Here is a 14,494-nt window from a genome sequence, read left to right as displayed (position 1 = left end):
CAGGTACCCACACAGCTCTGCCCCGCGCAGTGGCCAGGTACCCACACAGCTCTGCCCCGCGCAGTGGCCAGGTACACAAACAGCTCTGCTCCGTTCAGTGGCCAGGTACACACACAGCTCTGCCCCCGCGCAGTGGCCAGGTACACACACAGCTCTGCTCCGCGCAGTGGCCAGGTACACACACACAGCTCTGCCCCCGCACAGTGGCCAGGTACACACACAGCTCTGCCCCCGCGCAGTGGCCAGGTACACACACAGCTCTGCCCCCGCGCAGTGGCCAGGTACCCACACAGCTCTGCTCTGCTCAGTGGCCAGGTACACACACAGCTCTGCTCCGCTCAGTGGCCAGGTACACACACAGCTCTGCTCCGTTCAGTGGCCAGGTACACACACAGCTCTGCCCCCGCTCAGTGGCCAGGTACACACACAGCTCTGCTCCGCGCAGTGGCCAGGTACACACACAGCTCTGCCCCGCGCAGTGGCCAGGTACACACACAGCTCTGCCAGTCACAGTAAATGAATGTCAATCTAACCATCGTCTGAGCAGACAGCTGAATGGACAACATGACTGCTATGTTTGCTGAATCTGTCAAGAGGTTGGGAAAGAGGGAAGGGGAGGGAGGACAGAGAGAGGACAAACATTGTTGAATTGAGAGAACAGACAGAGAGAGAGGGGACTGACAGAGAGAGAGACAGAGATGACTGACAGAAACAGAGAGGACAGAGATGACTAACAGCGAGAGAGAAACAGATGGTACTGAGTAATAGCAGCTCTGTAGCCTGTGGGGAATAAAACAGAAGGAGACGCAGGGATGGATGGATGTGTCACGCCATCTCTCCACTGTTAATATGTAGCAGGAATCTTATTACAGCACAAGTCTGTGGTTCTGTAGTACATATTCCTAATAATATCATCAGATCAATCTAATGTGGTTCTGTAATACATAACTCCTAATAATATCATTAGATCAGTCTAATGTGGTTCTGTAATACATACCTCCTAATAATATCATCAGATCAGTCTAATGTGGTTCTGTAATACATACCTCCTAATAATATCATCAGATCAGTCTAATGTGGTTCTGTAATACATAACTCCTAATAATATCATTAGATCACTCTATTGTGGTTCTGTAGTACATATTCCTAATAATATCATCAGATCAGTCTAATGTGGTTCTGTAGTACATATTCCTAATAATATCATTAGATCAGTCTAATGTGGTTCTGTAATACATAACTCCTAATAATATCATTAGATCAGTCTAATGTGGTTCTGTAATACATATTCCTAATAATATCATTAGATCAGCCTAATGTGGTTCTGTAATACATACCTCCTAATAATATCATCAGATCAGTCTAATGTGGTTCTGTAATACATAACTCCTAATAATATCATCAGATCAGTCTAATGTGGTTCTGTAATACATAACTCCTAATAATATCATTAGATCAGTCTAATGTGGTTCTGTAGTACATAACTCCTAATAATATCATTAGATCAGTCTAATGTGGTTCTGTAGTACATACCTCCTAATAATATCATCAGATCAGTCTAATGTGGTTCTGTAATACATAACTCCTAATAAAGCCTTCATTTTACCTATCAGTAGTGTGTTCTGTATAAATGTAATTATATGAAATGTATTATATGAATATGTCTGTCTATTTCCCCCCCTCCTCTAGGTGTGTCCTCTCTGATTGCTCTGGTTCAGTCAGCCCAGGGCGAGGATCAGCCCAAGCTCAACGTGTTGCTGTGTGAGGCTGTGGTGGCAGTTTACCTGTCCCTGCTCATCCACGGGCTGGGCATGCACGCTGGCAACGAGCTGTTCCGCCTCGCTGCTCACCCCCTCAGCAACAAGATGTGGGCGGCTGTGTTTGGGGGTGGGGCTAAAATCATCATCAAACCCAAACGGAACGTCGAGATCACTCCAGGTAACTTAGTAGACCCCTCGGCTTGTCACCCCAGACCTCCTCTCTACCTCTCTCCTCCTCTCTACCTCTCTCTGTCTCTCTACCTCTCTCTTTCTCGTTCTCTTTCTCTCTACCTCTCTCGTTCTCTCTACCTCTCTCCTCTACCCTTTCGTTTATCCTTTGTGTTCTGTCCTCTGTTTTCTGTCTCCCCTCATCTCTCCTCTCTGTCCCCTGTTGTAACATTCTACTTAACCTTTAACCTTTACCTCTCTCATTCTCCCCCCCCTCCCTTGTTTCACCCCCCTTTTTTACTCATGCCTGAGGCTGTGAAATCAGACGCAAGCCCCTCCCTCCCATGACTAGCCAGGCATAATAACTCCTCCTCCCCTCTCCCCACCCCCTCCTCCCTGTAACAGTTGACATTGAGGCAGGTAGGCCTGAGCAGGGTCCTCCCCCCAGCCCCAGTGTCACCCAGCCCCTCCACACTGATTCAGGGGACACAGCAGCACCTAGCTGTGAGTAACAGAGCTCCAGTGGGTTTGCAGTGCTGGGTGCAGTGATAAACTACAGTGCTGGGTGCAGTGATAAACTACAGTGCTGGGTGCAGTGATAAACTACAGTGCTGGGTGCAGTGATAAACTACAGTGCTGGGTGCAGTGATAAACTACAGTGCTGGGTGCAGTGATAAACTACAGTGCTGCTGTATTGCAGTGCAGTAAATGCCACTAATGTGGTTTTCCCACTCTGTCTGTTCCTCACAAAGTTAGCTAGTGTTTTCTGCAGGGATACTATTCATTGGAAGTTCATGGTTCTCTGAACGGACAGAAAGAGATCTGTCTGTCTCTGTTATTGTGTGCTGTGGTCTCATCTCATTGTATCGTGCACCTGAGTGTGTGTGTGTTTGTGCAGGTGTGTTTGCATGTTTTCCATCTCATCTCATTGTGTCATCTCTATCTGTCTGTCACCATAGCAGCAGCAGGTAAAGATAGAACGGACTCGTCATCATCAGTGACCTCTGAACCTGACTCAGGGACTAAGGCTAAACCAGGTACTCACTGTGTTTCAGGTCTGGGTTAACTAATGGTGCATTTCCACATAACACGATAATTCGTATAGCCATGCTTGTTTTGTCCTCATGTGGGTGCTAGCAAGCAGACTAGGCATCAACAGCCAATCCAGCAGGGGTGGAAGCTTGAGTGAACTTCGTTTGGTCAATAGCGTTGGTATATCGCGGAGTACTTGCATAAATTTCTGCTTTCTCCAACTTTGTTCCCGCCGTATTCATGCTCGCATCGCCCAACCGTCCCCCGCCCACTTCACTTCCCTCCATTGAAAATGAATGGGGCACCGTTGTTTCATCGCCCCCATCGTGTTATGTGGAAATGCACTGTAAGGTTTAACCAGGTACTCACTGTGCTTCAGGCCTGGGTTAACTAAAGCTAAACCAGATACACTCACTGGGCTATAGGTCTGCCTTAACTAAGGCTAAACCAGATACACTAACTGGGCTACAGGTCTGCCTTAACTAAGGCTAAACCAGATACACTAACTGGGCTACAGGTCTGCCTTAACTAAGGCTAAACCAGGTACACTCACTGGGCTACAGGTCTGCCTTAACTAAGGGTAAACCAGGTACACTAACTGGGCTACAGGTCTGCCTTAACTAAGGGTAAACCAGGTACACCAACTGGGCTATAGGTCTGCCTTAGCTAAGGCTAAACCAGGTACACTCACTGGGCTACAGGTCTGCCTTAACTAAGGCTAAACCAGGTACACTGACTGGGCTACAGGTCTGCCTTAACTAAGGGTAAACCAGGTACACTCACTGGGCTACAGGTCTGCCTTAACTAAGGCTAAACCAGGTACACCAACTGGGCTACAGGTCTGCCTTAGCTAAGGCTAAACCAGGTACACTAACTGGGCTATAGGTCTGCCTTAACTAAGGGTAAACCAGGTACACTAACTGGGCTACAGGTCTGCCTTAACTAAGGGTAAACCAGGTACACTAACTGGGCTACAGGTCTGCCTTAACTAAGGGTAAACCAGGTACACTAACTGGGCTATAGGTCTGCCTTAACTAAGGCTAAACCAGGTACACTCACTGGGCTACAGGTCTGCCTTAACTAAGGGTAAACCAGGTACACCAACTGGGCTATAGGTCTGCCTTAGCTAAGGCTAAACCAGGTACACTAACTGGGCTATAGGTCTGCCTTAACTAAGGGTAAACCAGGTACACTAACTGGGCTATAGGTCTGCCTTAGCTAAGGCTAAACCAGGTACACTAACTGGGCTATAGGTCTGCCTTAACTAAGGGTAAACCAGGTACACTAACTGGGCTATAGGTCTGCCTTAACTAAGGCTAAACCAGGTACACCAACTGGGCTATAGGTCTGCCTTAACTAAGGGTAAACCAGGTACACTAACTGGGCTACAGGTCTGCCTTAACTAAGGGTAAACCAGGTACACTCACTGGGCTATAGGTCTGCCTTAACTAAGGGTAAACCAGGTACACTAACTGGGCTACAGGTCTGCCTTAACTAAGGCTAAACCAGGTACACTCACTGGGCTACAGGTCTGCCTTAACTAAGGGTAAACCAGGTACACTCACTGGGCTATAGGTCTGCCTTAACTAAGGGTAAACCAGGTACACCAACTGGGCTACAGGTCTGCCTTAACTAAGGCTAAACCAAATACACTAACTGGGCTATAGGTCTGCCTTAACTAAGGGCTAAACCAGATACACTAACTGGGCTACAGGTCTGCCTTAACTAAGGCTAAACCAGGTACACTAACTGGGCTATATAATAATGTCTGGAACAGAATTAATGGTTCCTATGTGTTTGATTCTATTCCATTATTTCCACTCCAGCCATTATTATGAGCCGTCCTCCCCTCACCAGCCTCCACTGCCTGGGTGATCTAGTGTGGATCAGTAGTAGCCGTGATGGTTTACTATAGTAACCGTGTTGTTCCTCCATTGGTATGTTAGTTACTAGCATGTTATTGTGGTGTCGTAGTTAGGTGCCCGAAATAGTTTGTGTGCTTGATGAAAGCAACACAACTGTAATTCAACATATTTATTATTACTTATTAGATGTGATGGTAGACAAACTAATTCTGAACATCAGTTCTTCTGAATACGGTTTTGGAAACAACCTGTTGTGATCAGACATTATTAGCAGATTGTGTCAAATAAATCAATATGCTTTTGTGTTCAAATTTAGACTTGATAACTTTTCTTTGAAGTCAAGTGTTCTTTCAGGATGTGGGTGAAAGGGAGAGGAGAGGAGGAAAAGAGGCTGGAAGAGGATGTGGAGAGGAGAGAACAGAGGAAAGGAGAGGAGGAAAAGAGGCTGGAAGAGGATGTGGAGAGGAGAGAACAGAGGAAAGGAGAGGAGGAAAAGAGGCTGGTGGGGGAGGATGTGGCGAGGAGAGAACAGAGGAGAGGAGGGGAGAGAAGGGTGGAGGAGAAGAGTTGAGAGAAGAATGCTTTATTTCAAAATGCCAAGTTGTCGATAAGAATCAGCTCTGTAAAAAGTACCGCTACCTTGTCTGCCACACACACAGACCCCCCCCCCTCTGGAGAGCTGAGATATAAGAGTCCTTGGTCTCTCTCTGTTGTATACCAGGTCACAAGCCATGCAGATTATACTCAAGGACTCAGAAGCCTTTCAACCAGCAGACAGACGTTGATTAGAATATTATTAGAAACCTCTGGCCATATAACCATTCATAACCGTTCATAACCATTCATAACCATTCTCCTTGTCTTGTCTCATCATGATATTGTATTATGAGTTATTGTGATCACCTTGACCTTATTGTGTCTCGTAGTCTGATGTGTGTGTGTTGTACGTGTGTGTGTGTGTCTTGTGTGCGTCTTACACGCTGTTGTCTTCGTTTGTCTCTCGTCTCAGTGGTTCCAGAGATAGTCACCCAGGATAACGGTCCAGGTTTGTGTTAAAACGTGTGTCTGTCGTGTCCGCTCTCCTCTGTGTGTGTTTCTGTCTCTCTCCATGTCTTGAGCCCAGAGTTTACCATAACCATGTGACCTGACCAGGAAGACGCTGGGCCCTAACGCTAACACAGATGCTGTGCAGGGTTGCTGGAGTCAATAATCAGTTCAGTCAATTCAGTTTGTTTCCTGAATTGAAATGGAATTGAGCCTAAACCCTGGTGCTGTGCCTTCCTCCTATACCCCCAAACCTCTCCTGGGCTCTACTAGGTGATGAAGACGATGATGAGTGATCAACTCCTCTTCATCTCTTACAAGGCAGCAGTCATGTAAAAATGTTTCTATAAAAAAAAGAAAACATATGTACTAACAATCTCTCTCCCACACCCACCATCCCCTCCCCTAGCCGTGCCAGCCCCTCCCCCGGCAGAGGATGTGGACAGACTCAGACGAAGGTTTAATATGAGGATGCTGGTTCCTGGTCGTCCAGTAAAGGAAGTCCCTGCCACCCCCCCTCCCGTCCCTGCAGAGAGACCCGCCTACAGGGAGAAGTTCATTCCTCCAGAGCTCAGCATGTGGGACTACTTTGTGGCCAAAGTAAGGCGTGATGCTGCTCCGCACAACATCACTGTATACATACGCTCACTGACAAACCATTTGTTGGTACATACAGTCATTAAAACCTAAAAATAGACACAAAACAAATAAGCTCTCCTCTCTCAACCCCCCCCCCCAGCCCTTCCTGCCCCTGTCAGACAGTGGAGCTCTGTATGACTCAGATGAGAGCGGAGCGGAGGATGACGATGACGATGATGATGATGCCTTCCTCTCTGACACACAGATGACTGAACACTCTGACCCCAACTCATACAGGTGTGTCATTGTTGTGCCTTTTCCTATTTGACATCTAAGTAGAGTTCAGCTGTGGACAGCCCTTTGTGTTGGGCTGTGGTACACTGATTGTTCAGAGTATTTTCTTCTAAGATTCAACACCCTGCTATGTTACCTGTAATGTCATGGTATGCTCTCTCTCTCTCTCTCTCTCTCTCTCTCTCTCTCTCTCTCTCTCTCTCTCTATCTCTCTCTTCTCTCTATTCTCTCTCTGCGTGCTGGGAGTGTTTGGTGCATGCTGGGAATTGTATGAGCAAGGGAGTGCGTGTGTAGAGTTAGATATTCAGAACTTTCTTTCGGTTTTCTTTCTTGGTGGCATTCTTTGTTTTCTTCTGTGCATGATTAAGGTTATCATTTTTTGGTGGTGGAATGAAGTATTTCGTTTTTCGTATCGAAATTACCCTGATTTTGGCGGGGATGGCTGCCCGAATGGGGATGCCGTCCCTGTCACTTCGGCACGGCTTTAGGTGTGTTACTGAAGCTACTGTCATGGTGGAGGAGTTTCTGGTCGCCGTAGGAGAGAAGGTAGGATATGAGAATGTTGCTTATGCGTCACGGATGAATAAAGCGGTGGTGGTTTTTCTTAAAGAAGAGCGTCTTGTTGATCGTATGGTTGAGCAAGGCGTACTTCTTAAAGGAATGTTTATTCAAGTTACGCCACTTTTTTCTCCGTCAACAAAGGTAACGATTTCAAATGTACCGCCGTTTATTCCCAATGAGCTATTGGAGCGCGAGTTATTGCGCTTTGGGAAGTTTGCAAGTTCAATTAAGGTTGTCCCGTTGGGTTGCAAACACCCGGCGTTGAAACAGGTTATGTCGTTTCGGCGACAGGTGTTTATGTTTTTGGACTCACCGGAGCAGACTTTGGAGTTATCGTTTAAAGTCAAGTATGACAATAGACTGTATATGGCTTATGCTAGTACGGGTAGTGAACAGTGTTTTGAGTGTGGGGATGTTGGTCATAAGCGACATGCTTGCCCGAAAAGGGAGAAGGCAGAGGCAGGGGCGCAGGTGGTCCTCGTAACGCCTGGGCCCACTGATGTAGGGAGAGGTGGTCCTCGTAACGCCTGGGCCCACTGATGTAGGGAGAGGTGGTCCTCGTAACGCCTGGGCCCACTGATGTAGGGAGAGGTGGTCCTCGTAACGCCTGGGCCCACTGATGTAGGGAGAGGTGGTCCTCGTAACGCCTGGGCCCACTGATGTAGGGAGAGGTGGTCCTCGTAACGCCTGGGCCCACTGATGTAGGGAGAGGTGGGCCTCGTAACGCCTGGGCCCACTGATTTAGGGAGAGGTGGGCCGACAGTGGTTGAACAGCCACAAGCATCTGTTGCTGAGGAACAAGTTATCCGTGTTGAGGGCACGGAGTTGCAACTTGTGTTAGAGGGAAATGTTTTGCAGCAGAAAAATATTGTTGTAGAAGGTAAGGATGGATCTGAAGAGCCAGTTCCTCAGACTGGTGAGGAGGTGCCCAGTATGAGTGCTGGGGTACAGAATGGGGTTCATGTGGAGCTAGGCTACCAGGTAGTGGAGGAGATGCCCACTACGAGTGCTGGGGTACAGGAGGAGCTAATCTTCCAGGTAGTGGAGGAGATGCCTGGTACGAGTGATGGGGTGCAAGTGGGGAGTATTGAGAGGGATGTGGTAGAGGGGAGTCAGGGGTCTGTGGCCTCAGTTGAGGAAGATCAGGAGAAGGATATGGATACCTCTTTTGATATGATAGCAGCTGGTAAGGACTAAATTTATGATCTAGAAGAGGTAAATCGGTTTCTGGATCAGACTTTTGGGAAATCTGTCAAATTGGCAGATTATTTTGATGTTGATAAGTTTGTGAGGTCAGCTGTGATGTTACAGAAGACAGTGGGGTTAGACCAGTTAAGTGAGAAGAAGCAGTTTCGCTTGAGGAAATGTGTTACTGCTGTCACAGCAGCAAAAGCTGGTGGGAAACGTGGTCAGGGTAAGAGAAAATGTAAACAATGATGTTGATCATGCTTCATAGGGTGTCTTCTTTTTTCTCTTTGGTGTCTCTGTGGATTCTTCTGCTTTTCCTTTCTCCTTTCTCTATGGAGGTACTAAGGGGAGGTTCTCTCAATATTAATGGTGGAAGGGACAGGAATGAGAGGGCTTGGGTATTAGAAGTAATAAAACAGAAAAGGCTTAATGTAGTTTTTCTACAGGAGACTCATAGTGATGAGGAAAATGAGGTTGACTGGGGTATGTGGTGGGAGGGGCAGCATATACTCAGTCATGGTACTAATTTCAGTGCTGGGGTAGCCATTTTGTTTCCCTCAGGCTTAGGGGTGACTGTGGTATCTACAATCGAGATTGTCAAGGGTCGGGTTTTATTGGTCAAGGTGGATGTTGTTGTTTTTTGTTAATGTTTATGCTCCTAATGAGGGTACAGAGCATATTGTTGGTTTTGATAAAATAAAGAAAACCTTAAGACAGTGTGACCAAGAGGGGTGTATGGTTTTAGGGGGGGACTGAAACTGTACAGTGGATTTTACTGTTGATCACACCGCTGAAGAACCTCATCTGCGGTCAGCTACCTGCCTGTCTGGTCTACTAACTGAGTTTGAGCTTTCTGATGTGTGGAGAGTCAGGAACGCAAAGGTTAGGCAGTACACATGGCTAAAAGTTAATGAAGGTCGTGTCAGTGCAGCAAGGTTAGACAGGTTGTATCTATCTGATCAATACTGTAGTAGGGTTGGAAGGTTAGACAGGTTGTATGTATCTGATCACTACTGTAGTAGGGTTGGAAGGTTAGACAGGTTGTATGTATCTGATCACTACTGTAGTAGGGTTGGAAGGTTAGACAGGTTGTATGTATCTGACCACTACTGTAGTAGGGTTGGAAGGTTAGACAGGTTGTATGTATCTGATCACTACTGTAGTAGGGTTGGAAGGTTAGACAGGTTGTATGTATCTGATCACTACTGTAGTAGGGTTGGAAGGTTAGACAGGTTGTATGTATCTGATCTCTACTGTAGTAGGGTTGGAAGGTTAGACAGGTTCTATGTATCTGATCACTACTGTAGTAGGGTTGGAAGGTTAGACAGGTTGTATGTATCTGATCACTACTGTAGTAGGGTTGGAAGGTTAGACAGGTTGTATGTATCTGATCACTACTGTAGTAGGGTTGGAAGGTTAGACAGGTTGTATGTATCTGATCACTACTGTAGTAGGGGTTGGAAGGTTAGACAGGTTGTATGTATCTGATCACTACTGTAGTGGGGTTGGAAGGTTAGACAGGTTGTATGTATCTGATCACTACTGTAGTAGGGTTGGAAGGTTAGACAGGTTGTATGTATCTGATCACTACTGTAGTAGGGTTGGAAGGTTAGACAGGTTGTATGTATCTGATCACTACTGTAGTAGGGTTGGAAGGTTAGACAGGTTGTATGTATCTGATCACTACTGTAGTAGGGTTGGAAGGTCAGACAGGTTGTATGTATCTGATCTCTACTGTAGTAGGGTTGGAGGTTAGACAGGTTGTATGTATCTGATCTCTACTGTAGTAGGGTTGGAAGGTTAGACAGGTTGTATGTATCTGATCACTACTGTAGTAGGGTTGGAAGGTTAGACAGGTTGTATGTATCTGATCACTACTGTAGTAGGGTTGGAAGGTTAGACAGGTTGTATGTATCTGATCAATACTGTAGTAGGGTTGGAAGGTTAGACAGGTTGTATGTATCTGATCTCTACTGTAGTAGGGTTGGAAGGTTAGACAGGTTGTATGTATCTGATCACTACTGTAGTAGGGTTGGACGGTTAGACAGGTTGTATGTATCTGATCACTACTGTAGTAGGGTTGGAAGGTTAGACAGGTTGTATGTATCTGATCACTACTGTAGTAGGGTTGGAAGGTTAGACAGGTTGTATGTATCTGATCACTACTGTAGTAGGGTTGGAAGGTTAGACAGGTTGTATGTATCTGATCACTACTGTAGTAGGGTTGGACGGTTAGACAGGTTGTATGTATCTGATCACTACTGTAGTAGGGTTGGAAGGTTAGACAGGTTGTATGTATCTGATCACTACTGTAGTAGGGTTGGAAGGTTAGACAGGTTGTATGTATCTGATCACTACTGTAGTAGGGTTGGAAGGTTAGACAGGTTGTATGTATCTGATCACTACTGTAGTAGGGTTGGAAGGTTAGACAGGTTGTATGTATCTGATCACTACTGTAGTAGGGTTGGAAGGTTAGACAGGTTGTATGTATCTGATCACTACTGTAGTAGGGTTGGAAGGTTAGACAGGTTGTATGTATCTGATCACTACTGTAGTAGGGTTGGACGGTTAGACAGGTTGTATGTATCTGATCTCTACTGTAGTAGGGTTGGAAGGTTAGACAGGTTGTATGTATCTGATCACTACTGTAGTAGGGTTGGAAGGTCAGACAGGTTGTATGTATCTGATCACTACTGTAGTAGGGTTGGAAGGTCAGACAGGTTGTATGTATCTGATCACTACTGTAGTAGGGTTGGAAGGTCAGACAGGTTGTATGTATCTGATCACTACTGTAGTAGGGTTGGAAGGTGTGATACTATTCCTGTGGGTTTCTCTGATCACCATATTGTTACTGTTGATATTCACTTGTCCTGTCCACGAAGGTCATCACCTTACTGGTATTTTAATGTTAAATTGTTACGTGATGTCATGTTTTGTGAAAGGTTTTTGTTGTTTTGGGAAAAATGGAGGGTTACAAAAGGGAATTTTGAGTCCTTGAGACAATGGTGGGAGGTTGGGAAGGCCCAAATACGATTAATTTGTCAACAGTATACTGCTCTGTCTCGAATTGAAGTCAAAGAGACTATCAAGGCCCTTGAACAGGACATCAAATCTATTGAATTGAAGCTGCTCACTCAGAACGACCATGGAATAGTCATGAACTTACAGGACGAGACATTAACTGAGGTTGTTTCTGCATGAAAGAGTGAAGGGTGCCTTGATTAGGTCTCGTTTCGCTTCCCTCAAGGATATGGATGCTCCTAGCGCTTTTTTTTAACCTAGGACAGTCGACATTACAACGTAAACAGATGGTCTGCCTTCGTCTCCCTGATGGGAAGGTGACCACGGATGACAGTGAAATGCGTCAACATGCCGTGGATTTCTACTCTGCCCTCTATAAGGCGGAGGATTGTGACTCTCTGTGTACTGAACTGTTGCTACACGGTCTTCCTCAATTGGGACCTGAGCAGAGAGCTGCTTTGGACTCTGACATTACTCTGCAGGAGATGTCCACAGCAGTCATGCAGCTCTCATCAGGCCGAGCCCCTGGCATCGATGGTTTACCATCTGAGTATTATAAGCACTTTTGGGGGTCTATTGGGGAGGATTTTTATGAAGTGGTGTGTGAATCTTTTCATGAGGGTTCTCTTCCTGTATCCTGTCAGCGTGCGGTGCTTTCACTGTTGCCAAAAAAGGGGGATTTGGCTCTCATAAAAAATTGGAGACCTGTTGCTTTGCTGTGTGCAGAATATAAAATTGTTTCTAAATGTCTCTCAAACAGGTTGAAAGAGTATCTGGGATTGTTGGTCCACAAGGACCAGTCCTACTGTGTACCTGACCGCTCTATTGTTGACAACTTGTTTCTAATAAGAGATGTTTTAGACATTTGTAAACTGTCTGATGTAAATGAGAGTTTACTTTCTTTGGATCAGGAGAAGGCTTTTGATCGTGTGGACCACCAGTACTTGTTTTAAACAATGAAAGCCTTTGGGTTTGGGGATGATTTTTTTGTCTTGGATGAATTTACTCTATGCTGGGTCCTCGTGTATGGTGAAGGTGGGGGGTGGTTTGAGTTGCCCCATCCCTTTCCAAGGAGGCATTAGGCAGGGATGCCCAATTTCAGGGCAGTTATATAGTCTGGCGATTGAAGCAATGATTTGTTTTTAAGAGCGAGGCTTACTGGTTTCTCTGTGCCAGGTGTAATGAAGGGTCCCATGATAGCACTGTCTGCGTATGCAGATGACGTGACAGTTTTTATTACAGGGGCTGAGGATGTTAAGGTTCTTTCAAACGCTCTAAAGGTGTATGAGGGGGCCTCCTCAGCTAGAGTCAATTGGCGAAAGAGTGAAGCGCTGTGGGCAGGTCAGCTTCAGATGGGGTCTGCTCCACGGTTACCAGGGGGGCTTCAGTGGGGCAGAGATGGGATGAAGACTTTGGGGGGTTTTCTAGGCTCTGATGTCTTTCAGAAAAAGAACTGGGAGGGTGTAGTGGAGAAAGTGTGTGCCAGACTGTCAAGATGGAAATGGGTGCTGCCCCGGCTGTCTTATAGGGGAAGGGTACTGGTAGCTAATAATCTTGCTGCCTCTACCCTGTGGCACAGACTAATGATTTTGCAGCCACCAAAGGGTCTGATACAAGAGCTTCAGAGGACCCTTGTCAATTTCTTCTGGTCTGGACAACACTGGATTAAAGCTGCAGCCCTGTACCTGCCACTACACGAGGGTGGGCAAGGCTTGGTGGATATTTCCTCTAGGATCATGGCTTTCCGGCTTCAAGCAGCCCAGAGGCTGTTGTACAGAGACGGTTCTAGCTGGGTCGACACAGCCTACACAGTGATGAGGAGAGCGGGCTGTTTGGGCTTAGACAAGCACCTTTTCCTCTTAAAGCTGGAGGGCGTGATTTGCCTGGCCTGACTCCATTTTATGATTCTGTTAAGCAGGCTTGGAGAGTTTTTGTCAAGTCCCGTAAGGCCTGCACGCCACCAGGGATGTGGCTTTTTGAAGAGCCTCTTTTTCACAACACTGCCATCCAGTCCCGTGTTCTGGGTTCGGCTAGCCTACGTTCATGCCTGTTAGGCGTGGGGTGTACTAAACTGGGTCATCTGATGCGGAACAGGAATAGATCGTTGGAGGAGCTGGGAGAAAGAGCGGGGATCCGATCATCTCGCCTACTGAGGAAGGTCGTCGCTGAGGTCTCTGACTTCTTGCCAGTACTTCATCTGCAGTATGTGACTGACATTTCCAATTCTGATCGGTGGAAGGAGGGTCTGGATGATGTGTTCCCTGCACTGATTGTTAGTGCTGCGGCGGGGTCATTCGAGGAGGACGTGGGGATGCTGCTTTCCTTCGACACCCCGGAGCTGGGGGAGTTCAAGGAGGTGGGAAAGAAGGCCATGTACAGAGTATGTGTAAAGGTGTCCCATGCCTCTTCCCGGAAGGGGTAAAATCGACGAGGTGGGCGGGTGTGCTTGTTCCAGGTGTCTCTCCAAAAGGCTGTTGGCGATCACTATACAAACTGCCTATTGATAAGAGGACGGCTGACCTCCAATGGAGGATAATACATGGAGCCATAGCCACCAACATGCATCTGGTACACCTGGACCCTACTGTTGGGGAAGGGTGTCCATTTTGTGCTGAGACTGAAACTCTGACACATCTGTTTTTACAATGTCCCAGGTTGGTCAGGATGATTGACATGATCACCAATTGGTTCTCAATGTTGGGAGAGGTTTTCTCTTCCCAACTGTATATATTTGGGCCAAAGTACAGGTTCAGTCAAAAAGGTGTAGTTGTGTTGCTTAATTTTGTGTTAGGGGCAGCAAAAATAGCGATATGGAAGACCCGAAAGAACAGTATTCGGGGACAGGGGTCTGTGGATGTGGTGGGAATGCTGGAGGGAATGTTGGCAGCGAGACTAAGGGTTGAGTTTGCCTATTATAAACTGGTCAACAATATTGATATGTTTATGAGTATATGGGGTATTCAGAGGCTGTTGTGTTTAGTT

The 14,494-nt window shown here is 46.5% G+C and overlaps 1 protein-coding gene across 1 annotated transcript in view; it reads left to right on the top strand.

Annotated features, from left to right (window-relative positions):
• LOC100286620 (dmX-like protein 2) overlaps positions 1-14,494 on the top strand; it is a 94,148-nt gene that overhangs the window by 54,689 nt on the left and 24,965 nt on the right. Inside the window, 4 exon segments of the mRNA XM_045708286.1 lie at positions 1,690-1,938; positions 2,888-2,965; positions 6,279-6,469; positions 6,609-6,745. Coding sequence (XP_045564242.1) covers positions 1,690-1,938; positions 2,888-2,965; positions 6,279-6,469; positions 6,609-6,745 — 655 coding nt within the window.

This window comes from Salmo salar, chromosome ssa26 (genome assembly GCF_905237065.1).
Source record: "Salmo salar chromosome ssa26, Ssal_v3.1, whole genome shotgun sequence".
Lineage (NCBI taxonomy): Eukaryota > Metazoa > Chordata > Actinopteri > Salmoniformes > Salmonidae > Salmo > Salmo salar.
The sequence above is the reverse complement of the archived record's forward strand: the minus strand, read 5'-3'. Positions and strand labels throughout refer to the sequence as shown.